This window comes from Tinamus guttatus, unplaced genomic scaffold, assembly GCF_059628265.1.
Source record: "Tinamus guttatus ecotype Peru unplaced genomic scaffold, ASM5962826v1 Tinamus_guttatus_pri_ptg000489l, whole genome shotgun sequence".
Taxonomy (NCBI): Eukaryota; Metazoa; Chordata; class Aves; order Tinamiformes; family Tinamidae; genus Tinamus; species Tinamus guttatus.
Genome location: NW_028289023.1, coordinates 733,129 through 759,872, shown reverse-complemented (window position 1 = coordinate 759,872; position 26,744 = coordinate 733,129). Strand labels below are relative to the sequence as shown.

General features: G+C 41.8%; 1 protein-coding gene across 9 annotated transcripts in view; it reads right to left on the bottom strand.

The window, feature by feature from the left end:
* Positions 1-26,744, bottom strand: part of MAGI2 (membrane associated guanylate kinase, WW and PDZ domain containing 2) — a 677,723-nt gene that overhangs the window by 40,858 nt on the left and 610,121 nt on the right. For 5 of the 9 annotated variants that reach the window (XM_088533177.1, XM_088533170.1, XM_088533171.1 and 2 more), the window contains 6 exons: positions 23,721-23,815; positions 18,778-18,970; positions 17,716-17,802; positions 15,625-15,873; positions 3,549-3,734; positions 1,110-1,284 (listed from right to left, as the gene is read on the bottom strand). In XM_088533177.1, coding sequence (XP_088389303.1) covers positions 1,110-1,284; positions 3,549-3,734; positions 15,625-15,873; positions 17,716-17,802; positions 18,778-18,970; positions 23,721-23,815 — 985 coding nt within the window. The remainder of the gene's footprint in view (positions 1-1,109; positions 1,285-3,548; positions 3,735-15,624; positions 15,874-17,715; positions 17,803-18,777; positions 18,971-23,720; positions 23,816-26,744) is intronic. The other 4 variants (XM_088533173.1, XM_088533178.1, XM_088533172.1 and 1 more) reach the window with 3 other exon arrangements.

Here is a 26,744-nt window from a genome sequence, read left to right as displayed (position 1 = left end):
ACACTAGCTTTAATTAGCTAGATGTCTCACCAGAAAAGAAGAAACAGAGCTAGTTCCATTTGACTTTCCTGAGAAGAAGAAAACATCCTACTGCCACAGGTACTCTTAAACCCATACATGGCATCTACTGAAAGATCTGCACAAATACATGCAATCCTCTTATTTTCTGTACTTTGTGGCATGATCCGATGTAACAAGAAGACTGAAAAGAAACAGGCTTACTGCAACATCACACCTCATTAACATGGAAAGGAAAAATACCAGTTATAATTCCTAAAGATTTTATATATCGTTTATTATTCTAACTTTGACTGATGCAAAAGCAATATATGTACAAATTGTAAACTCACTTAGAACATGTAGTGAAATGTCAGCCAACAAAAATGAACTTTCTTCTGGAACAAGAATCATCCTTGGGCGGGTTCCCCATGTACAGCTGCACCCAAGAGGATGATGCTTTTATTTACTGTGGTAGTCACCGTAATTCTTGTTGAATATGTAAATAATGACAGTTTACAGTTTATCCTTCTCAATAAAGTATTGAGAAGCATAATTACAGAACTTGTTTTTTTGCAAGTTTAATTAATATAGTTTACACATCTCTTCTGAAAGCCCCCAATTCACTAGGCACTTATTACTGCCTTAAATATCCCAGAGAGGCTTTGTGAAAGTTTTGCATTGGATTTGGCCAGAAGCATATCTTTCCGAAGAGGTGACAACTTCTGGAGACGCATCTGATAAAATAATAAAGGAAAGAAATTTGGAAAGTGTGATTAAATTAGAGAAAGCTACTTTGGATAAGTGAAAAAGGTACATCTGTTAAGCAAGGCGAGTTAGGATGCCCAGCGCCTGAATCAACTGAATACAAGTACTCCTGAAAGCAAAAAGCTAAAATTTTATAGCTGGCATGTAATATATTGGGGATGAGGGTCCTGGTGAGGTAGGTTACTTACTGGAGATGAACACAGGGGAGTGGATTCATCCTCATTTAACGATTGGAGAACAAAGGGAGTTAAATACATAAATATATATATGTCGAAGTCTGCGTTAAATGCATGTAGCTAACGCGCGTGCTCCCCGCCGCTATCGCCGTCCCACGTCCCGCTCACCTGTTCTCGTGTCCCTGGAGCTGCAGGGGCTGCGGCGGCGGCGGCCCGGGCCCGCCGGGGCTCTGCGTCCCGCCGGGGCTCTGCGTCCCGCCGGGGCTGTGCGGCTGCGCCAGCGGGCTCTGCTTCTCGGAGCCGGGCGCCGAGGCCGGGCTGCTCAGCTCTGCCGACGGGGAGGCTGCGGAGGAGAGGGCCGTCACGGCGCCGCGGCGGCCGCGGGGACAAGCAGGCCGGCGCGCGGCTTCCTGGGGGTCCCCCTCCGGTGTTTGTGCCTTGTTGCTTTTGCTATCTGGGCTCGTAATTGGATTTGGGCTCCTGCTGGTATTCTCTGAGAGGGGAAAGCTGGGTCACTCTGGTAATTTCAATTGTGACCTTCATTATTTAAAACCCAATTGGACGGGGCACAAATGGCTTCCATGCTTCATGATCTCTTTTGAAGTCTAGAAATATTGATATTTGGAAACTTTTCATTTTGAGAGAATGAGTGATTTTGTGGCTTTCACCACTCTCATGGGGTGACAGACTGTTGCCACAGACGCTGAAGCACCACTGGGCTCAGGTGGCTCCAGCTGCCTTGGAGCTCAATAAGAATTTCTTCTCTTTCCTAAATCTTTGGGGACAGTGAGCAGCAAAACCAATCTCTAAAAATGCTCCCTAACCAGCTAAACTGATGCTTTATTTCACAGATTTGTGCCAAATGACCAGGGATTCGCATAGGAATGCCACAGAAACCCAAAGTCCCTCTCTGAACAACATATAATTCAGAGAGACTGGCAGACTGGGAAAAGAATTTGGCTCTGTGGCCTGGTTAATAAAGAGGGGCCAATCTTCCTGCAGGTTTCCTCCTGCCCTAGGGGAAGATATATTGGGCCTTAAGCTTATATCAAATGTGTTTCTCCTAACATATTGGCAGGGTTATGCTGCTCAGCATCTCCCTACAAACATGTGTGCATGAGAGTCTGCTCACATCAGGATGGAGGGCTGCAAGTTTGTCCTCAAACTGTATGTTTCTAACGACTCGCTAATGATTTATATTTATAATTATTTTTAAAAAATCTGGATTCTTTAATAAAAATCTTTTCAATTTAAGCCAATTTGTCAAAAAATCCTGCCTATTTGCATGCTCCTCATGCATGCACAAGCAGTGTCTTTGCTATGCTTAGGTCTTGCACTGCCTATTTTGCATGTGTATGGCGAATGTTCACAGATAGACCTTGGGAATATTGTCCCTCATTTCTACATTACTCTCATAACTATGGATGAACTAGTCAAATCATAAGCTGCTTCTAAAACTGCTTTGCATTTATATGGTATTTTTCACCTGAAAGTGCATTACAGAGCTCAGATTTTTTTTTTTCCTAATTCTATACACTGGGATACTAATACCCAAAGATAAATGAGGTGTGCAGTGTCACATAGTGTAGCAACGGGGCAGCCAGGCCTGGGACACAAGTTGTTTCTCATCACTAGCACCCAAAGCTCAAAACAGCCCAGCCTGGACAAGACTTCTCATGTTGGAGCAGGTTTAGGAGCATCTCCTGAACGGGCAGAATGGTTGTACTTCTGTATGTTTGGATGGGTTTTGCTCTCTGGATTCATTTAACAAAGTAGGTAAGTGCTCATATTTGCAGTCCCTGGCCAGTGTCAGACTATTTCTTGTCCAATTGCTGGATTCAGCAGCAGGAAGCAGAGACCATGGCACTTGAGCATGGCTCATGAATTATCCTCCTTGCCGTGCAGGGCATTCCCAGCTTTATTAGTATTTGTTGCTGAGCTGTAAAGCCAGAGTCTCATTAACACAGGACTATTCACACACTGGCAGAGCAGCTCTCCAAACCAGAACAAAACAAAACAAAAAAATCCTCTGAAACCAACCCCATAACTCCCAACCACATATCAAGTCTCTTCCCTTATCCTCAACCTACAAAGGAGATATTTTAGGGTTCATTTCTTTCTATCCTTGTGCACTCATAGTGACAAGCAAGTGTGGAGGAAATGACCAAATCAGACCTCTTCCCTGTCATCACTCTTTTGTCACAGGTAGTTGAACGTGCCCAGTGGTGACACGGGAGTCCCTTGTGAGTCACTTTGTGTAAGGGTTTGGCATAGAGCGCGATAAAAAAGCAGTGAACGACAAAAGGCACCTCTCACAGGGTGCTTTTCGTGCAGTGGAAATTCTTCCAGAAGACAGTAAAACTAACTCTCTTGCACTCTGCTCCCTCTCATGTTTCTCTGGAGTCTCTTTAAATACCAGCTCATAACTAGAAATAGTTTCAAGAATTTGGATTTTATTCTAGCCAGATCTAAAGCTGTAATTTCCATGCACTGTATGTTACAGCTGAGTATGTGAAACAAAAGACGCTCTTTCAAGGGGTGACATAATTCAAGCTAATTGGAGGCTACTTAAAATTTTCTTCCTGTTTTTCAGGGCCATTGACTTACCCTCCTGAGGAATGATGCGGAGTGTTACGCTGAGACCTGCATCTTTAATTAGTTTCACAATATCTGCATGAGGCATGTTAATGATAGACTGGCCATTCACAGCTAAGATCCGGTCTCCGACTTTAAGTTTTGCACAGCGATCAGCAGGACTTCCATCAATTATCCGTCCTATTTTATGGGGGACAGCTGGGCAAGGAAGAACAGTCACAGTTAACATACGCTGCAATAAGTGATGATGATGTCCACAAACAAAAGAAATTAGTCTCATTTGGAAGAAAGCTCCATGTGAATTAAAAAAGTTTGTGTATAAACCAGTCGTTCTCACAAAATAATCATTTGCATTAACTCTGTAGAGGTTTCATTAAAGATTCAGCACTCAGATGTGCATATATACATGGCATATATGCATAAGGCCCAAAACCCACCCACAGTTTGGCTGGTTTACAAACCTGGCGTGTAGCAGGATCGTAAGCAGTCCAGGAGAACAGGGCATTGCAGCAGCAAAAAGGATAAATATGCACGATAAGCACAGCCCTAAGTTGCCTCCCACCCCCAGGTTTCCCGAATTCCTTTATCTGTACGTTGCAGTAGAAGCACCACAGGCAGGATTTACTTCACACACAGATTTCACTACTGAAAACATCCCGGGCTCGCTAAATTGTTCTCCTCCTCCTCTCAGATAAACAAGAATCAGACCAGAGGTTTATTGAGATGTGTAGCTTTCTGCTCACACATGTGCCAGCATGAAATTATAGGCAGTTATGAGCAGCACAGAGACACATTTAGATACGACAAATAGATACGGCTGCACATACATTCTCGGAACAACTTTGCTTCTCTTTTTTCTTTTTTTTTTTGTGGTTCTCCAGCTTTCTGTATGCTGCATGCAGCCTCCTGTTCTCTGTCTTTTCCCTCATTTCCCAGTGAGTTTTCTGAATATTGCTTGCAATCTTTCTCCCATTTATTCCCTACTCTCCTCTGTTTTTCCCTAAATTGAACTACTACAGCTGACTCATCCCTTCATCTAGACTCAGTGTGCTACTTTTCTTTCTCTTTATTACTCATAAATATGCTTATTGTAATTAACTATGTATTTTATTAATATTGTGTTGCAATTAAGCTTAACTATGTAGTCTGTTAATATCACAAAGGTGTGTGAGCATCCCCTACCAGTTCTACACTTAAATCTTGGCAAATCTTGGTTAGGGAGTGTTAAGCCTCACTACCCACATCCAATTGGTGTTTAATTTTTTTTCTTTAAAATAATAAATTAAAATTTCTAACATCTAAAGAGAACTGCAAAATACAAAAGAAAAGATCAATTAAACAGTTCTGGGGAAACAGCTAGGCTATCAATGCTCATGTGAAGCAAATTGAGAACAGGAGATGTGTTCAGAATACTCCAGCAACACAACCAAATTTCTCAGCCCTGTGATAAACATTCCTTGAAGGTGGTGGTGACAAACACATATTGTACATCTTAGCAAAGTCACAACACACACACCTCAAAGTGACTTTTGCTTGTAGCCTGGACGAAAGTGTTGTTCCCAGTGCTAAAAAATAATTTTCTGAGAGCTAAAAATACAAGTGAGTATTCTGAGTGCAACCAATAATCAAACTGCATGCTTCTTTACCAGTAAAGTTCAGGCAGGAATACAAATTAAATTATGGCTCTAGTCACTATTGACACAATAAGCACACTTCAGAAATGTCTTGCTGCTCAGGAAATAAGCACCCACTTTATATCACACTGTCTAAGGCCATTCTCTACACTAAAATAGCTGAAACATGAATAGCCAGATTTTGCACAAAACCCACTAAAACCAACGTTGGAGAGGAAGGGCCACAAAAGTCTGATTCACCTGCAGATCCAGAGAAAAGTGAAAGGGAGAGAAGGAAGAGAAAGAGGAACTTTTCTTCCCCCTTTTCTTCCTTTGAAGCCTCAAGGCCTTTGCATCCCTGAAGGAGGTTTCTGCTCGGGTTGTTCAGATATTGCCTCAGCCCTTTCACTCCTCCTGTGCAATGCATAGGGCCAATGGTCAATAACTTTCAGAACAAAACTCTTGTCTGCCAAAGCACCTTTTTTTACTGTGGTTTGAGTTTGGAGGCTTTACAGTTCAATGCATCACCCTGTTATCTTGCTGCAGGAGCGCAGGAGTGTGCGAAGCTTCTCTAGGAGGAGGCCAATGCTCAGGTACCGATGAAGGCTTGTGAAGGAGATGGGATGGCCCAGGGACACCCAGCAACATCCCAAGGAGCTTCTAGTGTCCACTTGCTCTCCCTGAGGGAGATCTGCCCCTGGGTCTCCGTTAAGGCACAGAGTCCCACCTGAGGTCACACAGGCCAGAAGTGGGGGCTCGTGGTACTTATTTTCAGACACAAATCAACTGCAGGAGGATGTAGGGATGCATCAGGGCTGCAGCTTATTTGATGGGCAGGTTGTTCATGCAGAGAGGATTGCTGGTATTTTAGAAAACTTTTGGAAAACTTCTAAGAGCCTTTGGAGGTGACATATTTAATGAGAAGGGATAAGAGCTCCTCTCACATGGGATTAATTAAATAAAAGCTAAGGAACAAAAGGTAGAAATGAACTGTGAATTTCTGTAATTGGCAAATTTTACTGTTCAGAACGGTCACATCTAAAACTGGTGTGGAAGAGCTGTAAAACTGGCGGTACTGAGCAGGCTGAGTGAAGTGGCAGACAAAAATCTCATGCAAAATGATGGACATGGGGAAAAAATAACCCTAGCTAAGCCGAGGCAGGGATGGGCCCTAAACTAATGATTATAACTCAGGAAAGAGAACTTGCCAAAAATGCAGCTGGTTCCCTAAAAGCACCATCCAAGTAAAATGTTGAATAGAGTTTTAAGAGTTTGGAAAAGTCTAGCAACAACTATCATTAGCCTGTTGTGCACCTACAGCCTGACTCTTGCTGGCCATGCCAGTATCCCCGTCACAAAATGCACAGCATGGAGCCAGCAAAGTCTCGCAGAAAAGCAGCCTGCTAGCGAGGAACAGCAACTACATCTGTAGAAGAGAACGCCACACAAACAAGGTACCTGCAGCTGGGGAAGAGACCACAGGGAGACCCAGCGTGATAAAATCACAAATACAATGAAGGGGATGAACAGGACATGATTATTCGCCACTTCAAAGGGCAGTAAACAGTGGGATTACTACGCAGCACATTTCTTTTTCTGCTCAATGGCAATTGTTGCACAGAAGAAAGACCCAAGAAGGGATTAGACATGTTCCCAGCAGCCGGCTCTGACCGAGTCGGGCGCCCTTGTGATGCTGCAGCTGGGGACATGCCTGGGCAGGACATGCCGGCTCCGCGCTCCCGTCCAGCGCCACCTCCACCCTCAGCATCCCGCTTTCCAAGTCCCAGCTTCCATTAGGGCTTTGCTAAGACAGCAGTTTTTTTTTCTTAGCTCTTGTCTCCAATGTTTTATTTTTACCTAAGCAGAGCAGTTGTTAAATGAACCTTTTAGACATCTCAGATCACTCGATGGGTGGTAAACGAATCCACCTGCCCTTAAAGATCTGCACTAATGGGTTCACACCTCTTCTGAGATTCATTAACAAGTTGTTAGCCAAACATGTATATCCTGAACAGCAACACATGCCTAGATTAGGCTCTGTAGAGGATTTTATCTGTTTCTTTTTTTTCCACGGAGTAGTTTAGTACTTGCTGGCTAAGCAAAAATCCCATTATTCAAACAACAGATGAGCACAGTGAATAAGCTGCCCTTCTGCAATGCAGCTAATTTCTTAGTCACTTTAGACCACACAAGGAAGGAAACTACACCTGAAATGTACTATGGTAAACAGTGTTTTATACAGATTTGCTGTAAGTGTTGAAAATATGGGGAATTAATGAGACAGTTTATAAATATGTAAAACATACATCCACGTATGTTATATATAGTTTTGATTATATATTATCAAGTCATCCAAGGTGTGATACTGATGGGGATATTTCACATATGAACAGAAAAATATTTCTGGGGCAGAAGTTGTATTCCTAAATCTAAATATCCTGGTGGAGAGCAGCCGTGCAGCAGAAGCAGTTCCTAACAACGGAATGAGGGAGCCTCATTTTTTCTGCTGTGCACTTATTAAAAAAAAAGAGTGACTTCAGAGACATTTGAATCCTGAGAGCACCAGAGGATTTCTGATGCTGTCAGCCTCTCGTCCTGCGTCTCCCTCTGCTATTTAAAGCGTTTGTGTCAGGAGCCCAGCGTGACCCAGCGCTTGCACCTCGCAGCTGCTGCCCTCCCAGGAGAGCAAGGAGCTGCTCCGAGCTCCGCTCTGAACAAAGCAGGCAACGGAAATTCCAAAATTAAGAGAAAAAATACGAAATCATTGTGTTTAGAAAGTTGGCAAGGATTGCTTAGATTAACTTACTGATAGCTCCAAATCCATGCATATCTATATTAATATTTGTATTTGATAAGATTATCCCCTTTTACTCCAAATTAACATCCTTTCCACATCTTCAGAAAAGATAGTAAATTCTATAACTGTTTGTACCTGGGAATCCTTGTGCATGAGTCAGTTGTACACAAAGCCAGAGGAGATGCTGAATATAAATATTGCTTCTACCTCTATATTTCTTCTGCTTTTTTGGAAATAAAAATGATTCCTTCTGATTTGGGAGACCCGAATGTTAGAAATGGCTGATTCTAACAAGATGTTACCAACAGATAACTTTTTTGTTTGTTTGTTTTACATGTAGAATTTTCTTTATATCTGTTCAGGATTTTTTTAGTCATAAATGCTGCAAATGGATTTTGTAAAAACTACCTTTCCTATTTTTTTTTCAACATAGTAGCTAAATGTCAGAAATGATCAGTTAAACGGAAAGGAAATCAAACCTATATTTATTAAGCTCTCCAGTAGGAAAACTATCTTTTTTTTTTTTTTCATTTTTTTAATGTTAAGGATATAGATGGTAAACCAAACAAATGAACTGTCCTGAGCCAGCTGTCATTTTCAATGTTATACAGGTGATCACATGAATATTTATTATGTCCTCAGTTCTCCAAAGGTGCAAGAATTTTCATTCAACCAGCAGGCTCCAGCATATCGAATTTTAATTGAGAGAGTATATTCAGTATAAACATCTGTAATTTAATTGGCTCTGAATAATCTGAAATTCAGTAAGCTTGAATATGGTGTGGTTTCTGTTGGGGTAATTTTAAAATCAAGACAAAATATTTTCCTGAAATTTAGGGGCTAGTTTATGTGGGAATCAGAAGAAGAAAAAAACCCCTTGCTATATACTTGCAGATAACAATAATCACTCCTGGTTATAAGATTGAAGAACCTAGGAATTCCAACATCCTATCAAGGGCCATGTCCACAGTAATTTTGTCACAAGTGTAAGCCACTAGATGGGAACAAGTGCACATGACTTAAAAATCTAAAGATCTAAAGAAGAATTGGCAGCCAAAGCCTAGTGCAAGTCAGGTACCTAATTTATCAAAGTAAAACTGAACCATGGCTCTGACATTAGCAAAACCCAGATCATTTCCCAGGTTGGTGCTGGGAAAACTCCTACATAGTTTGATCTTCAAAACACAGGAGCAGCTGCACCAAGTACAAGTGACTTTGAAGACCCTGGAGTCAGCCAAAGAGGGGAATAATTTGGATTAGGATTAGGATTCTCCATGATTTAATCTCCAAAAACATCAAACACCCAGTTCAATAATTCTTGCCCCTAAACTCAGAAATATATTTGAGGTTATTTCATTGTTATTAGTTGTATATTTTGATTAAAAAATAAAACTAATAAAATAATTTATCTTCAAAATATATAGTTGGTTAAACAAGCTGAGAAAGTGTGCTGTTTTTTATAAATGAAGAGGCAGAAAAAATGCCCAAACCTAAAAATCAAAGCCAGGTAGAAGCAGAAGTGAGAAACCAGGTTCTTTGCCCCTAAATCCCATTCAGGTTCCACAGGAGAATCTCAATGCAGGTGGTTTTTCACTGCTTTATTCAAAAACAGGATAGATGGACACCCTGCATTTCAAATGCTCTGTTTTCCTGAGGATTTGCAGGTTTGCTGCAGGAGATCCTTTCCACTAGGCACCTCCTCACCTCACATAAGAGGCGCAGGTGAAACTGCAGCACCAAGAACCGTCTCAGATCACGCATTTGAGTTTATCCCTTATCAAAAAGCTGTTCTTTAACCTGCAAGGAGTTCAAAGCTACTCTAGGGCTGAACGTAACTTATCTCAGAACGCTGTTTTCTGTAGTCATCAGAGGCTTATCTTGGATCTGTGGCTTTTAGTTAAGCCTGGGTGTTTTGAGAAATCTGAGAAACCTCTCTCATTAGGCCACTTGTATCATGTTTTCAAAATCCAGCAGTCATTGGCATATGCGGTGTATGGGCAAATGAAATCTATAATTCCTCTTTTACTAAATCAGAGAGAGATTATAACAAGTAAGCACAGCCTTTTGTCTTCACTTTTTTTAAACTTTTTTTTTTAAAAAATCTGTATTTTCAATTTATTTACATTTTATAATGATGCTAATTGCCAGTATTTGCTAAGTAAAATTCACAGTAATATTGCCAATTTTCCATTTTCAGCGGAAGTTGCCAGCTAACAAGATCTGTTTGCAACACATGGTTTCTTATACTTTCTTCTTCTACACGCTTTTATTATTTTCCTAGAAATATTAGCATGTTAGAGATCTACAGAGGGTCACAACTTCTCTTCTGAAAAGCCTGCATCCCGAACACAAGCAAGGAAAAAGCAAGAGTAGCATCCTAAGTAGGCAAGAAAAGTGGATTTCTTAATATACTGGGACAAGTTCACAGGGGAATTTTCTTTTGGCCATTTCCAGCTTACTGCAAGTGCTTCTCCATGAGATGCAGCTTGTGAATTTACCTTGATGTCTTAGAAGGCCCTATAAGGATGGACTTCTACCACAGAGGAAGCATACAATAGAATACTATATTAAAGGTAACAGGTAAATTAACTGGTGGGTGTTTGGTAATGGTAGCTGCAGGGCAACACTTGGCACCATCACGTCACGCGGTGCCACCTCGGGCAGCTGCCTTTCCACAGCCTGTACATGCTGCCTGCAGCAGGACGTCGCGGCCTCACAGGAGATGGCTCGTGAGCAGCCCTCCCTCGCAGAGCCACGCACGCTGCGACTGCCTTTACTGGGAGAAGCAGCGATGTTTTCCTCAAGACTGGGCTTCAACCATAGGTTGGCGTTTGCTCCATGAGGACACTGAGCTCTGCTAGTGAGCCTGGGCCCCTAAAGATGTGCTTAATGCTGAAGGACGATGCGGTGGCCTGGGAACACCCCGAGGTTAGGTAGTCAGTAGCCACTTCAAACCAAAACTGAAAAATTAATGTTTGCAATTTCTAAGCCTTCAGCTGGATGAGTGACTCTGAGTCCTTTAAAGAAACACCACTGGGGTTGTCAAAGTTTTGACAAATTACGGGTAGCCTGCATAGCAATAGAAAGTATGAAGAAAGGTCAAATTTAGGAGGCCTTTCTAGTGAGGGAGTGAGAGCCAAGGCCCCTTTTATGTTGGGACAGAGTCTCAGGGACAGCCTGATAAATAGTATTCAGGGCAACAGAAGTTAATCTTTTCATTAGGAACAGGTCAGAGCCTGGCCAGGTGAATTTTCTTTTTTTAATCTCTTACAGCTCCAAAAGCCCCTGGGCTCCACACTAGGCAAAATGATTTGCTCCTGGATGTACCACTCAGACACAGTTCTTTATTTATCCATTTTATCTTCTTTTACTGATATATTTTTGAAGCATGGCTGACCTTGTCTGTGCCCCAACTTTGCCCTATGAAATCTTTTCATTCACTCTTTTCCCTCTCCTGATCTGCTCCATATCAGAATTGTAGGTTGATAATCCACTGTGCTGAATTAAACAATATTTCAAGTAATGCTTTGATACAGGAAAGAGAAATTTTCTGTCATTGTAGAACACAGGAAAGGAAATGTGCTGCAAGTACTGGATGTTTAAGCAAGTACCAGTAAGTCAAAATTATGTCCTGATCTAAAGACTGGCTCCAAGCTACTTAATAGCAATTTATTAAAATGACAGCTACAATTCTACCTATCACAAGATGTGAAAAAAGAATATGTTCCATAATTATGGCCATAGTCTGCCCTTATTCTGTGCAGGCAATCAAGGGTGAAAAAAAATGCCCTCAGAGGATGCTGCAAATTTCTGCAAAGCAAAGGCAGGTCTGGAAATGAACAGTGACAAGGTAACCCTTACAAAGCTTGTCAAGAGGAAACATGGCCAAGAGTGTGAGTGTACTCGAACCAGAATGACATCCCAAATCCAGGAAGCTCCTGACTGTCTTGTGGGCTTTTGTGGGACAGAGGAAATGGGAAGCATTCCTAACGGGCTGCGTGGGAGCAGGGCAGTGGGCATAAGCCCACTCCTCACCCGAGAGGATGGGAAGGGGTGACAGGGTTACCTGGAGTGCTGCTGGTTGCTCTCAGCAGGATGGACAGGTAGCTTCAGAGCCAGAGCTAGTTACCACTGACACGGCAAACTCTCATGGAGCCAACTGTTGTGTCCCCCGGGAGCCCTGAGCCAAGTGTAAGGCAGGAAACCCAAGGACTAGTGGCTCTGAGGCCAGCCATTAACTGCATATGTTTATGTTTTGTCTGCAGAGCATCTCTAAGTGCGAGGTGGAGATTCTTGAGCAAACGACAAATGGACTAGCTCCGAAACCAGAAGCATAAGAATTACCACGTAACGTTTCCTCACTTTAAAGTATCACTGCTGTGAAAAGACAGTGTCTACTAAGACTCTTGCATGGTGTCATGCAAATCCATATTTAGATGTTGCTATATTTATTATACCTCCTATGTCCACTCGATACTTTTTCCTGCTGTTGGTATGCTTTCTACTCCAGATTATGCATTGAAGAATCACAGGAAAAAAATCAGATGGGAAGGGACTTCAGGAAGTCTCTTGTCCTACCTCCCACTCAAAGCACAGTCAGCTCGGGGGTCACATCAGGATGCTCAGGCTTTCTCTAGTCTGGTCTTGAAAACCTCTCAGGATGGAGAGAGGCTACATAACCTTCCTGAGTGGCCCACCATTTGACTGATCTCGCAGAGAAAAAAGCTTTTCCTCACATGCAGTCTGAACCTCTCCTGTCACCTTATGCCCATTGCCTCTCACCTCCCACCACGCAGTCCCACTGCGTCTTCTTGATGCCCTCTCTGTAGATGTAGGGATGCTGCTGTCAGGTCCCCCCAAGGCATCTTGTCTCCAGGCTGAAGAGGCCCTGGTCCCTCAGCCTCTCCTTACAGGGCCAGTGCTCCAGCCCTGACCATCGTGGTAGCCCTCCACTGAACTCACTCCAGTGTATTGATACCTTTCTTACACTGAAGAGTTCAGAAGTGGAGGTTGTATTCTAGATGTGGCCTGAAAGTGCTGCGTAAGGGATATAAGTGTTTCTCCTCAATATATCTGTCATGATGTTGTTAATATACCCAAATTACTCCGAGCAAATAATTATTAGGTAGAGAGACTGGACCCCCCCACCCCTTAAAATCCAAGTGGCTAATGATTTTTAACCTGTTTTTATTACTGATGAGAAAGACTGATTTTCAGCTTATTTTTTTCATTACATTTTTGGATCAGAATCTATATGGAAGGATCTTTTTTGCTATGTCACTCTCTACCGCAAATTGAACATTTTTGGTTCATTGCTCTTTTTCTAAACTTAGGACTTGAGAGGTCTTTGAGAGATTTGTGATTCAATACAGTTATTTTAATAAATTCACTTGTCATTTCTCCAGCAGACTGTCATTCTCATTAGGGGTGTCCAACTGAGGCTCAACAGTGGCTACCTATGTACTTGCTTGGGGGCAGAAACGGTGTCACCATCACAAGAATATGTTGGAGGGTAAGACACAAAGTAGGATCTTGAGCCTGGCCCCATACTTTCTGTTTTTTATCTCTTTCTCCTTTCCCTCTTCATCTCCCCCAACCGAAAATTCACGACCAGCTTAACTGATTAATATGCATGTATCTCAGTGGCCTCTATGGATTTTTTTTCTATCTGATCTTCTGCAAAGAACTTCAAGTTGGCTATTATATTCAATAAAACGAAGACTCAGAGTCCCAAGTGGCTAATTATCCGTGGTTTTGTTACAATATTATTTCTAGCAATCCTATGGTATTTTAAAATTCAGAAGAGGTAATATGAAAAACAACACTTTTAATAATTGCATGATCATGAAATATAGTGAAGATGTTTTCTGAGATTATTTGCTTTTGTGAGATATAACTTTCCCCATATTCTCTTATTCATTTTTCTCTAATGAATTTAGAACTGTGAAGTCTGGTCCTAAAAGCTGTAGTTTTTTTTTTTTTTGTTTTGTTTCCTCATGAACCAGTTTGAGGCAAAAGAACTGTTTCCGAAAAACATCTTTTGAATGCAAGGAAAAGACTGTATTAGGCTGTAACTTGCAAATTGTCAAATCTCCTCCCTGGTCTTGATTTTTCAGAAGTGCTTTGTGTTCATAGTTTCAGATGGATTTGGTGGGAGGTGTGGATATCTCCCAGAACAAAGCCTTTAATCCTCCCCCATGCAAGGGGCTCAGTTCAGCTGGGTAAATGTAGGTGTCTAGTGCCACTCAAAATACCAAATGGCCCCTCTGCCTGTAGCTACCTTTGAAAAGGGTGTGAGTCTCTTGTAGGTGCTATATTGTATTTGCCTGAACTCCCTTCAGATGTCTCACATATGTAGGACATCTTAAACAGCACCAAATGCTGGAGCAATGGGCAGAGAGGAACCTCAGGAAGTTGAGCAAGGGGGAGTGCAGAGTCCTGCACCTACAGAGGAATAAACCCATGCACCAGGACAGGCTGGGGGCTCATCTGCTGGCAAACAGCTCTGTGGAGTAGAGCCTAGGGTCCTGGAGGAGAAGCTGAACATGAGCCAGCTTGTCCAGCCACATGAGTCCTTGTGGGAGGGAAGTGCAGTGGCACCTGGGGCAGCATGAGGCAGAGCGTTGCCAGCAGGTCAAGGGAAGTGATTCTGTCCCTCTACTCAGCACAGATGAGGCCACATCTGGAGTGGAGTCCTAGACTCCCCAGTAACAAGACAGATACGGAGCTACTGGAGAAAGTCCATCCTCCAAGAGGCCTCAAAGGGCCTCAAAATGATTAAGGGATTGGAGCCTATGTCATACAAGGAGAAGCTGAGAGAGCTGGGACTGTTCAGCCCAGAAATGAGAAGGCTCAGGGAGATCTTATCAGTGTGAATAAATATCCAGTGGGAACATGTAAAGAGGACAGGTCCAGATTCTCAGCCACAGGAAGAGAAGCAGTGAGTACAAACTGAAACACAGGAAATGCCATTCGAACCCTTTGCTGTGAAAGTGGCTGAACACTGGAAGAGCTTGCCCAGAGTAGCTCTGATCTCTCTCCTTGGAGACCTTGAAAACCCAACTGGACATGGTCCTGGGCAATCTGTCCTAGCTCACTCTGCTTAAGTATGGGTTGGACCAGATGGTCTCCAGAGGCCCCTTCTAACTCCAGCTCTTCTGTGATTCTGTGAATTTATATGCTATCTATAGTTCAGTCAGCTAAAAGATCAACCTCTCTTCACCACTTTCTAATTGACTTTCTAGCTTCCTCATTAATATCCCAACCAAACAGTTTCAATCATGAAGTTTTCTTTGATCTCAAATTTCATGGCAAATTTCTGAACTTTATCTTAATAAATAAGTGTAATTCAGTAGCAGATGGCAGGAATTGTTTGTTGGTTACCTGCAGTGTCTCTTTGGGATAGAGGATCAGAGAAAATCTACTTTATGGACGACTTGCTCTGTTCCCTGACAGTAAGATGAGTGTTTAAAAAACAGTGCCTCAGAGGCCAGAATAACCTTTGCTTTTGTCCAAGACACAACAGAAAACCAATGGCTCTGGAAGTGATGTGGAGAGTCCCTTCAGCTTTAATCAATGCAGTCATGCAGGGATTAATAAGCAAGTGTCAGGTTTTAGTTCATTTTCTTTTACTTGAAGATAAACAGGGAAAATAAAAGTGAAAAATGTGATTACTTACTTATTGTGGACCCAGATTCAGGCCTGTTCAGGGAGCTGATGATCACAAAGCCAAAACCTTCATTCTCCTTGCGGTGGATCACAACATCGCTGGTTTGCAAGCTGTGAGAAGCAAAGCCCTCCGGGGGTGTAGCATTACTGCTAGAGACAGCGTGATTACTGTTAGCATAAGTAGCATAGTCACTTCTTGGAGAACTGTGGTGCGTAGACACTGAGCCTGGGCTTCTGCCATTCTCTGGGCACGGTTCTCCTAAAATATAAATCACATCGGTATTACATTCTGCTCAATGGCTCCACGACTTACAGTACATTTGCTAATGCAACACGAATACAGTCAACTGTCTATAGCCTAGACTACTGTAAATATTAATCTAGGAACCATAACAGATGCAGAGAGACAGGAATCTGCATGATTATGCAAAGCATTCAAGGGCAATCAAATAAAGCAAGCATGAATACTCACTGCTAAGCTAGCTAAAAGAGAGGAAAGGGAACTGCTGTAAGAAGCAGTGGCTATTTGGACTGCAAAATCACTAGCAAGCACTATGCTCTTGTCTACTAGTTGTTCTGTCATCTAGAGGAAAATGTGACATCTAACGCAAAATACTTTTTTGCTTGGATTAAAAGAATTTAAGCAGGCAGCTAAAATAGAGTAATTAGGATTAGCTGCAAAATGCTCTTTACAGCATGTTGATCAGCATGCTCAAAGGACATATGGAGCAGAGCAGTTACACAATGAAAAATAATCACAAGTAGTTATTTTCTGTGGGTGTAGTCACAGAAGCAGAGCTCATTTAAAGATCGAGAAGATGCTCTGGTGTGAATGAGTTGAAAAGGGAAGAAGTGAAAATGGAGTCCATACTTTAGCACTTCTGTATAGTAACAGGAACATGGAACAAGTTAAATCTTGTGGAATTAAACTATTTTTTTTTTTAATATAAGCATTGTGGAAACCCGAAACAGTAAAGTCACACCTTCAGATGAAAAGAAGATTTTTATTCCTTCAAGATCTAAGTTGTTTACACAAGTCATTATTATTTAATGGCAATTTTAATATGCAGCTTTCAGATAAATGAGTAATATATTTTCTGTTCACAGCTGTGAGAGTGGCAGAGTCATTCTACAGAGCATATGAAGAGCTCACACATACACACATACAGCCTAGGAAGAGAGCTTACAAGTTAGACCTTCACTGTGTATACATTAATAAAATAAACATCATCCAAGGACAGGCTGCTGTTTTCTCAGTCAGGTGTGTCCTTTAGCAGTCCTTGTGCAACTACGAAATAAAGTGATTAGAGAGAATAAGGAGGAAGAAAAACAAACAATTATTATACTGCTACATTAGAATTGAAAGTCTCCAAGGTCACTGAACCAAGTCTGCAACTAAATGCCATATTGGTGACAAGAGAGATCTCATTTTCTGGCTGTCATGTTTCAGAAAGCTGAAAACTGCTTTTGTCAGTGTGGCTGCAACAGAAAGGAAATTATCTTGCCCTGGTGAATGACCAAGGCTGGCTTGGCCCTAAATGAATGAACTGAATGCTATTAAGCATTAAGATAAAGGAGGAAAAGTTTAAACGCCATTTGATTGTCAACCATGCCATAGATATGCATCAGGAAAATTACATTTTGTTTCTGTCTATGAAGAGACAGCATTTCAATTCCTGTTCCAGAATACCACACTTGCCCAATCAAATTTTCCCAGAGCTCGAGGAGGGTCGTTACCTGCTCCGGGTCTGGAGAAGGGTCTGTGCAAAGCGGTGGCTGGGGCTGCGTGAGCTGCTCGGCAGGGAGGTAAGGAAAGCCCCAAAACTCTTGCTGTATACATCCATATTAGTGCAAAAATCACATTAAATCTGATATAGTAGAATTAATTTTTTTCAGTTACATCCCACATTGGTCCTTTTTTTTTTTTTTTTGCCATAAAGCATATGTTGTGTCAGCTCTGGGAATGATTAAGCATTAAGGATGCACACGATATCCCCCAGTGTGGTACTCCGAGGCCCAGGAAAACCTCCTGGTGCTTGGATCGCTGGCTCCGGAGCCGCCTGGCCCGGCCGAGGTGCCACCCAAGCGCTGAGCGTATTACCTTGGTTATTGGCCACTTTCCTAGCGCTGGGGGAGCTGCGAGGGGGCGTCGCGCCGGGTGCAAGGGGAGCTTTCTGGCTGGAGGACTCTGGAGTCAGTAACAGAAGAAAGTCAGTCCCGGCAGCGCCACGGCGGGAGCGGGATGCGGAGCAGCGGGGAGCAGGGTGGGAGCGACAGCAGGGGCTGGCGCGGAGGCAGCGGAACGACAGGACAGGCTGGACATGGGGGTTTGCTCATTTCTGATCCCTCGCTGGGGTGCACCGACCACAGCCATTTTATTTTTTTAAGCAACTGAATAAGTTTCCTCAAATAGGCAAAGATTTTAATGGAATTGGCGCAGATACTCTGATTAAAACTTTAATAGCAAGATACCTTCCAAAGTTTCAGTCTTTTTCACTAATTGACATTGAGCTAGTCTAAAGGTTTTAGTTGCTCCAGATTCTTTGTATCGCTTTATTTTCTGAATAATATATATGATATATTGATACATTAACATATTATATGAATAGTATTTTCTGCTTGGGGGAAGGACTCTGCCCTGCTCCTTGTAGCCATTGCTGCAGCTCAGGGTGGTTTTTAGGCAGCTTGCATTGAAGTCAGTGGGAGAAACTCCAAATGACATCAGTGAGACCAGAAATGGGCTTTAAACATGTACAAGTGTGAAATGAGTCCTTGCCTCAGACAGTTATGGTCTTCAAGCCTTTCTCTGATTGCTTGTTCACACTGCCAGCTTTAACTTAGGTGGACGTTTTGCCCCAAAAGGGCACACAAGGGGAGACAGCACAGACTGAGACAGCATGGGACAAATCCAGAGCACTCATGATCACCACACTGGGGCTGTCGATGTTATTTCCACTTCCAAAGGAAACAACACTCAGCTGTAGCAATTTTGTCACAGAAATGAAGGACAGATATTTACAATTACTCCTTTTTTTCAAATGGCACAAATATTCACATTCATTTTCACTTTTCTTTCTTTCTTTTTTTAAAAACAGACAGCATCTTTGTGCCAAAAGCATTGATTTCAATTATTCTTTCCCCCCTCCCCGTCCTCTCAACTCACCCGCTGATAGTACTTTTCTCCTCACAGTAAGATTTACTTGCCCGTTTCGGGCAGCGTTATGCATCAGATCAATCACGTATCGGTGGGTTTTTCCAGCCACTGGAATCCCGTCCACGTACACCAGCTCATCGCCGGGATGGAGGCGACCGTCTCTGTCTGCTGAGCCCATTGCAATCACTGCTCCGATCAGAATCTAGGGAACAAAGAAACAAAAACCCGTAAAAATCACCATGAGGGCCCGCACATACACAGCCTCACATTTTGCCCCATGGATATTGTAGTGATTCCCCTTTTCTGTTGACATTAAGTTAGTGATTCAGTGTAGGTGAAAAGGCCCTGTGTGTGCTTGAAAGAAATGCTCTTGTTTTGCAGATGTGATTGAAGGTGTTTTCTTACCTCTGGCAAGAAGGTAAGATGTTTCTCACCTGGCAAGAGTGATCTACCTGAGACTCCTGATCTAAGGATTATCTGTACTTGAAATCTTTAAATCAAGACATTAAGCAATGGCTAATTTCTACAGATAACATGATGCGGAAGATCTAAACAGAAAAAGAGCAATTAAGGTTCCTTTGACCTTAAATTACTGAATCTATGTATTACTTATATAGGGTTCCCAATATCTGTGTGATATAAGTAACTAGATGAAAAAAAACAGTAGTAGCAATAGCTAGCAGAAGTGTCCCTACCCACAGAATTTGCTTCAGGATCTTCTAGAGTGGAAAAAAAAAAGTGCAATATCAAATGCTGCTACTTATAATGAATAATTGCTCAGGTAGTCGTCGATCAGCAAAATGGAAAAAGAGGAAAAATGTCAGCTTACTCTGGGCAGATGTTGTTTTCCCAAATCGATATTTAAATGTAATTTGTATAGAACTTATAAACCAGTAAAAAATCTGTTCTAAACCTTTTAATGACTTTCTCCACTTTCTATGCACATAAATTCATGTAATTCATTAGCTGAAGACATATATATTTTTCCCATGGATGAGTGAGAGTACAGTCAATACAGATTCAAACAAGTCTGGCAGTCTTTGAGTGAATATTACAGTATTTGCAAAGTGTGTTCCAAATTTCCGTGAGCCTCGCTCAGAGCTGGAGCGAACACAGGAGGATGGAAACGGCATACTGGATGACAATCCACTTTAAATAACAAAAGATGCAGGTGATCTTGTTTTCTCAAGGTCTTGGCTGCCAAGCTGGAAGTGCCTGAGCAGAGTTTAAATGAAACTCCCATGTGGAGCCTTGAGGATCTTCCCCAGCTCTGCTTGGTTCACTTTTGCTTCCAAATGGTAAGAGAAAGAAAACAAGGTACAGCCCTTTCCTTCTTCCTGGCATTCTTAGATTCCTGTTAAGCCATGCCAGGCTGAGTTCCCAGGGCTGTTCTTTTAGGTTCTCCATTCTGTTCTTCAAACAGGGAAAGAATATACATCAAAGCTTTGAAAAATGCTTTGTGAAAATTCCAGCTATGAAATAAACATTTAGGCTCTTCTGCTGGTCAATAAAAAAACTATTCAAAGCTCTGTTAGATATATCTCCAAAAAGTACAGTCAGCACCTTGTATCTGCAAATCTCAACTGAGTAAGAACTTTGGGCAGTTATTTTGGAAGGAAATGGATGTTAGCTTGTGGCAGCTGGAAGATTTGTAGGGAGTAACTTGCTCCTGGTTTTTACTATCTGCAGTTTCTTTGTAATTGATCCTAGGCTGACAAAGTATTGAACCATTCGTTCATCTGTAACTTCTGGAGAAACACAAGTGCAGCTCACAGCATGGCAGGCCATCAATACCTCCTGCAAAGCCCCCCAGACTACTTCTGGTTTTGACTGATCTAAATAATGGTGGAAGGTCTGGAACTGACCTCAGTGCTGGAGCTGATGGTCACTCTCTGTGATTCTTGATAATTATTTAACTTTGTGACTCAGTTTCTCTGGACAGAACGCAGTTATTTCACAAGCACATAGTCAAATTGAGAAATAGACATAAAAGGTGTGATTCATCTCACCTAACTTTGAGTGTCTGTGAAGTTTAAATTTAAGCTAATCATCTGAACTCGTTGTCTAATCACAGAGAAAAATGAGAACTCCTAAGGTGTGGTTTGTTTGATCCTAATATTTTGCTTTTTGGACAACTTCATAACATCGTAGAAATAAATGTCTATGTCTTAACACCAATCATTAGAGGTATCAAGACATGTATCTTGTAAGCATTTAATTTTAAATTAGATGAATCCCATGCAACCTGTTTGGAAGAGGAGAAACTCTCAGTCTAATTCTGTATGTGTTCCTGTGATTTTCAGTTTGAGCCATATGAACGTATCCAAAATACTTTCCCCCTTAGGGACAGTGATTATAATCCTCAGTACAAAGCCAGGTTAAGAACCAGTTGTGACCTTGCAGTGACGGTTCTGAGCAGCATGTACTGTTATAATTCACTGTAATATAGCCAGACTATTTTAAACCCCTCAAGTTAATGACAGATGTGATAAATATATATGGAGGTATGATTTTATGAGACTCCCACAATTTAGATGCTTGAAATATCATGACAAATGTAACTCTTCCCTTCAGGAAGCATCTTTGCACTTACAAATACGCAAAGTGGAGTACTCACTCCTTCAAAGATGCCAGCTAGATTGTAAAACTAGAGGCAAACTATGCTACACTCCTTCTATAGTGCCTATTTCTTTATTTTGAAAAATACTTTATGCAGATCCTACCTCTCTGAGAATTTATTGCCTTGTGCTGAAGAACCCATATTCCTTTTTAGAAACAAAGGCACAAAGACAAAGCCACTGAAAGCTTCCTTTGCTCTGTGTTACCTGGCTGCACAGTGGGAGAGTTGAAACAAACATTTCAAAGTGTCTTAGTTCTTGTTTCATAGGACACACTGGGGTTTGGAGGAGAGGCAGAAACTGCCTCTCCTTTCCTGGAGGTGAAAGGATTAGACAGCTGCAGGTGGGCAGTCCATGGCAGAGCAGGGGAGCGGTGAAGAAGAGAAAACAGAATTTAAAAGTTTTGTGCTTTAGTATATCTAATTAGTAGATCCACCTAGTAGCACAAACTAGATGGGAACTCAAAAAGAGAAAGTGGAGTTAATCTCTCTACTTTCTTAAAGATGAATCTGAGCTGTGAAAACAAGCAGATTGCCAAAAGAGATAGCTGAAAAGTCCAGCATGGCAGCACCTAGCTCTGAGGCATCTTTTTGCCATGTAGGATACAAAGTCTCAAGCTGGTTTGACATTCATCCCCAGGGACTGTGAGACAAGGTTTGCAGGGAGATACAATGCCTCTTACACTGATATCTATGGGGCAAATCAGCTTTTGTGTTCCCAAGCCCTGCAATAGAGGCAGCAGCCTTGAATGTAAGGGCAGGCTGAGAGCAACTCTTCAGTAGGACCCTGAAGCACCTCAGAAGGTGCTTCACACAAAGAGGCATTTTCAGTCCTGCCCTGCAAAAATAGTAAGGAGCTAACCCGTGACCTGGAGGGAGTGCACAGTGGTGTGACTGGTATCCAGCTACGACTCTGGCTTTAGATAGTTAAGCCAGGTCAGTCTTCTGCTGAAAAGAAACTAGGAAGAACAGTCCTTACTGAGAAGAAGCTGGAAAGAGCTACTTCCTCTGCAATGGAGCATAAAGCCTGTAGATGGGAAGAAAAAAATCTCATTTCCAAATTCCTGTTCTTGGTTTTTGAGCGGAGACATAAATTCAGATCTCCTACTATTCCTAACCAACAGAGTGCTGGATAGTCTAAAGCAATTTTACTGCTTCTTTAGGTTGAAACTATTCCATTTTATACAAGGTATTTGAGCTGCATTTTTCCCTGCAAGGATGTCCTAAACCTCAAAATGCAGAGCCAGCCACTCAGTCTAGTGGCTGCTTAATGGGTGCATTTGTAATGGAAAATGTACTGAAGGAGAAACCAAGGGAGACTCTTCCCCAGAATATGCAGCAGCCTGGCGACCAGGGACACTTTCCTGGCAGGGAGGAAGTGCTGGCAGACGCTACTGTCTAAAGCAGGTAGAGGGAGATTTCAAAATCTTCCACTGGCTCCCACTCTTTGCAGGATAAAATGTGGTGTTCATGCTAAACCCTATTAGATTTCCTTTCTGGCTTCAAAAGGCCTTGATGAGGCCTTCCAGAGAAGACAGAAAAAATGTTTAGCTGGAGAACATAAGGATAGCAGATGCATGGCATGAGTTTTTACATGTGCTGGGACATGTGCCATGGCAGAAGGTCAGATGCCGGAGGGACTTCAAGCGCACTGCAAGTTTAGAGGATGAAACAGCATTATTCTGATCCCAAAGTCCTTGTGCAGCTTTGAAAATCTATTCTAAAATAGTTATTCTAAATAGAGGCCTTCAAACTGGCATTTGAAGCACACTTTTCGAATCCAGTGCACTTGTTTCCTTTTAAAGGAGGTATCAATAAACTATTAATATTTATCAGCAGTTCAATAGATGTTGATAATTTTAAAAGAGAGGAAAGTTTTGTTTCTCAGGTACTGCTCTGCTGGTGTCAATGCTTAAATGACAATGATATTATTCTGTATGAATCTAAATACAGAATACGTAAATGTATCAACCAGTTATACATCGTATATACACAGAGTGTTTCACGGTGGTAAGGTGGGCTGCAGAGACTACATGTAAGGCTGTGATATCAGAGTGTTTAGATTTAGTATAGATTTAGGATTAGTCCCCAGTGGTGAGCCCCAGTTACATTGTGAAATTCATTCTGAGTAACTCTGTCTGCGCTCCCAAAGACATACTCACTAACACCTTGAAGTCTTTTTGTATATCAAAGCTTCACTAAAATAAATACATTTTTTAGAAACAAACATATATAGCTCTTAAGTTCCTTTCAATGCCTGATACTTCAGTTACAGAGCTGATTTTTGCAAAGATATTAGAATTATAAAATGGAAAGTTAGGAAAAAGCAACTCACAGGCTGTCCAGGTTCATCTCCCCCCAGGATTCGGAAGCCAAAGCCAGACTCCATCCTCCGAAGGTGAACATCCAGTTCCTTGTAATCGGGACCTGGTTTAAAGGGAAATCCCGCTGAGCAATGCATTTTTGTTTTGTCCAGAGAATTTACACCACCTTCCATACCCACTTTTGTTCATCGTGGATGACTAATGACAGCCTGTCTAGAGCCAGTGGGAACAAATGGAACACAATGCGTTGTACACGGACAAAGAGAAGACACTTGAAAATGTAGGTATCTCAGAAGATGATTACGTTCAGTAAATTGCACTAAGCCCAAACTAGAACACATTCACAGGAGAATGGTACTGGAAAACTCTGTCCAAAATAGAGGTTATAATGATGCCTTCCTCCTAAGATTGACTGCATCATATTTTGCTGTTCAGCCATCTCTGGCATTTAATTTGTATTTTCCTTGTTGTCTGTTAAAACTTAAAGACAATAAACTGAAATGGGAGATAAAGAAAATTAATCAGTCCAACTTAGGGAAGATGAATAATCAGCACAGAACATTTTAGTTCCATATGCAAGTATTAAGCAGTTATGTCTTTTATATAATGTAACTTTGCAGTACTCCACTGTCAGGTAATACCCTCAATAAAGAGTTCTGATGAAAGCTAGCATTATAAGCCTCTGAGTTTTAGGGTTTAAATTGAAAGCTAACATAATGGATTTGAACTCCTTAATGCTATTCAATTAAAGCTTTATGAATCATTAAAATTGTGCTTCCATATGCCTGCATATTTTGCCTGTAAACATATATTCTGCCCTGGATTGTATCGGTTAAAGAACTGTGCTTTTTACAAATTAGCTTCTTGTAAAAGGGTCTTTAGCTTCATGTGACCAAGCCCATTGTTTTGGACCCAGGTGCCCTCAAAATACAAGAGAGAGATTTAAAATAAAACTCTTAGTAGTTAAAGAACTAATAAATTGTCTCCTTTAGCTGTCTTTCTGCCAGGATGTTTAGAGACACTTTGGGCTCATCACCTAAAGCAGCATAGTTATTAGCAGAATGGTCTTTTGTACAAATTGCACTCTGAGCCATAAATCGTGACAGTGCTTTTGGCCACTGCCAGCATTTTGTCAGCCCCAAAAGACAGGAAGGAATGAGTAGCTTTATTTCAGCAAACTGCTTATGTTGCCTCCAACTGTGCCCTGTTTCCCTAGGAGGGCAGGGACTACAGATGGCTGAAATACAGCACGTCAGCAGCTCATTACCTGCCAGTGGATGCCCTGCAAACGACAGTGTTTGGGGGATCCCTTCCAGCTGATGAGCTCTGGTAGTTGCTGTCTCTCTCTCGCTTTTTTAAGGTGATGAGTTCAACAAAGTGAGCAATGCTAAAGGAGAGGAGATGCTTTGGATGCTACTCAGTGGATCTGAGCCAGGGAGTGATCCCTTTCCACTCATTTCTGACCCATCGCTTCAGCCCAAGACGGGTCTTCAAAGAAGGCAACTCGTAACTACCTGCAGCAGCTCTATCCTATCACTGGGCCATGAAAACTCTCTCTTGACTACCACAACAGCGTATTACGGAGGCCAGCACCCTGTTTCAGAAATGTATGCTAATATTAAGCTGAAACTGAATTTGCCTCAAATGTCTCAGCTGGTAAAATAAAAGTATTGTCTTTCCCTACTTACTTGCCTCCCATATGTTTAGACAGCAAAACAGCTCCTAAGAGCTTATTATGCTGATTTTTTTTTCAATTTATTTGATAAGTGTTTCAACAGTCAATAAAGGGGCAAATGAAGTTTGTGTATGCACAATATATTAACATAAGGCAAAGGTTATTTCAAAGTTGTCAGAGGCAAAGGAATTTTAGTATGAAGATAGTGCTCTGTCCTTGCTTGATGTGTTTGTGTAACAAGGATGGGGTTAGGACTAGGGAGAGGACATCATAGAGAGACACAGCGGGACGGGCATTTCTGAGCTCTAACATGCAAAGGAGACTTTCTTTCCAGGGTTTATTAGTGCAACCATGCTGATATACACAAGTGGGAATAAATTAATAAAAGTGAATGTGAAATTGCAAAGGGTGCATTCCCCAGCACACTGGAACTTAAACTTTACACGCTGAACCAGTGTTGGTACCAGACTCCAAAATATATATATATATTTTTTATGAGCTTCTCCTTCTACCAATAGAATGAAAAAGGTAAGCCAAGCTGACCATGAATGTATTTAAGCTAAAAATGTCTTATGTGGGCACAGTTTTTCTTTTGGTGAGCTCTAATGTATTTTGGAAGTTTGTAGATTAACTGAGTGTGGCAATTCTTACTCCAAAGAGCTTTTCTTGTCAGGGAGCTGGAAGTCTACAGAGCCCATTAGCTGCCAACTCTTCCTTGTTCTCTAAAAAAATGCTTTAAAAAAAAAAAAACAGAAGCAACAGAAACACAGGACTGGAAAAGATTCCTGGGTCATCTTGCCCAGCTTCCTGATATTGCAAGCAATGAGCAAGCAAATAAGACCTGTGCAAAGAAGACACTTGGCAACTGAGCCTTTTTGTGGCCTTTGTCACCAGGTCACCTTCCTCATTCCACACTTTTATTGGTGGATTGCACCCCATGCTTATACATACCTTTTCACTACAATTTGACATTATCCCCTGCGACTGACTTGTATACTTAAGAGCACTTGATCCTCTGCTATTTCTACTTGTTTCCGTTTCCATGTTAGATGGGATGACATGATCCCACCAAGTGGCTTTCAGCTGAGCTGGAGACAACTACAACACAGACACCTGGAGAGTCTCCATAGGTAATGCCTTTATACGGACCTGCCCCCTGCTCCAGGTTAGCACGTGAGAGTATCAATTATGACCGACATTCTGTAAAATGCCTAGTGGAAGTTTAGATAGATTGACTAAATATGTACCACTTGTTTGGTGCACAAAAAATCAGTTACCAGATTAGTGCGATAAAACCTACTTTATGTAAGCTCCTTTTACATGAGATCTCAGTTTATTTTCATATCTTTACTTTAAAACA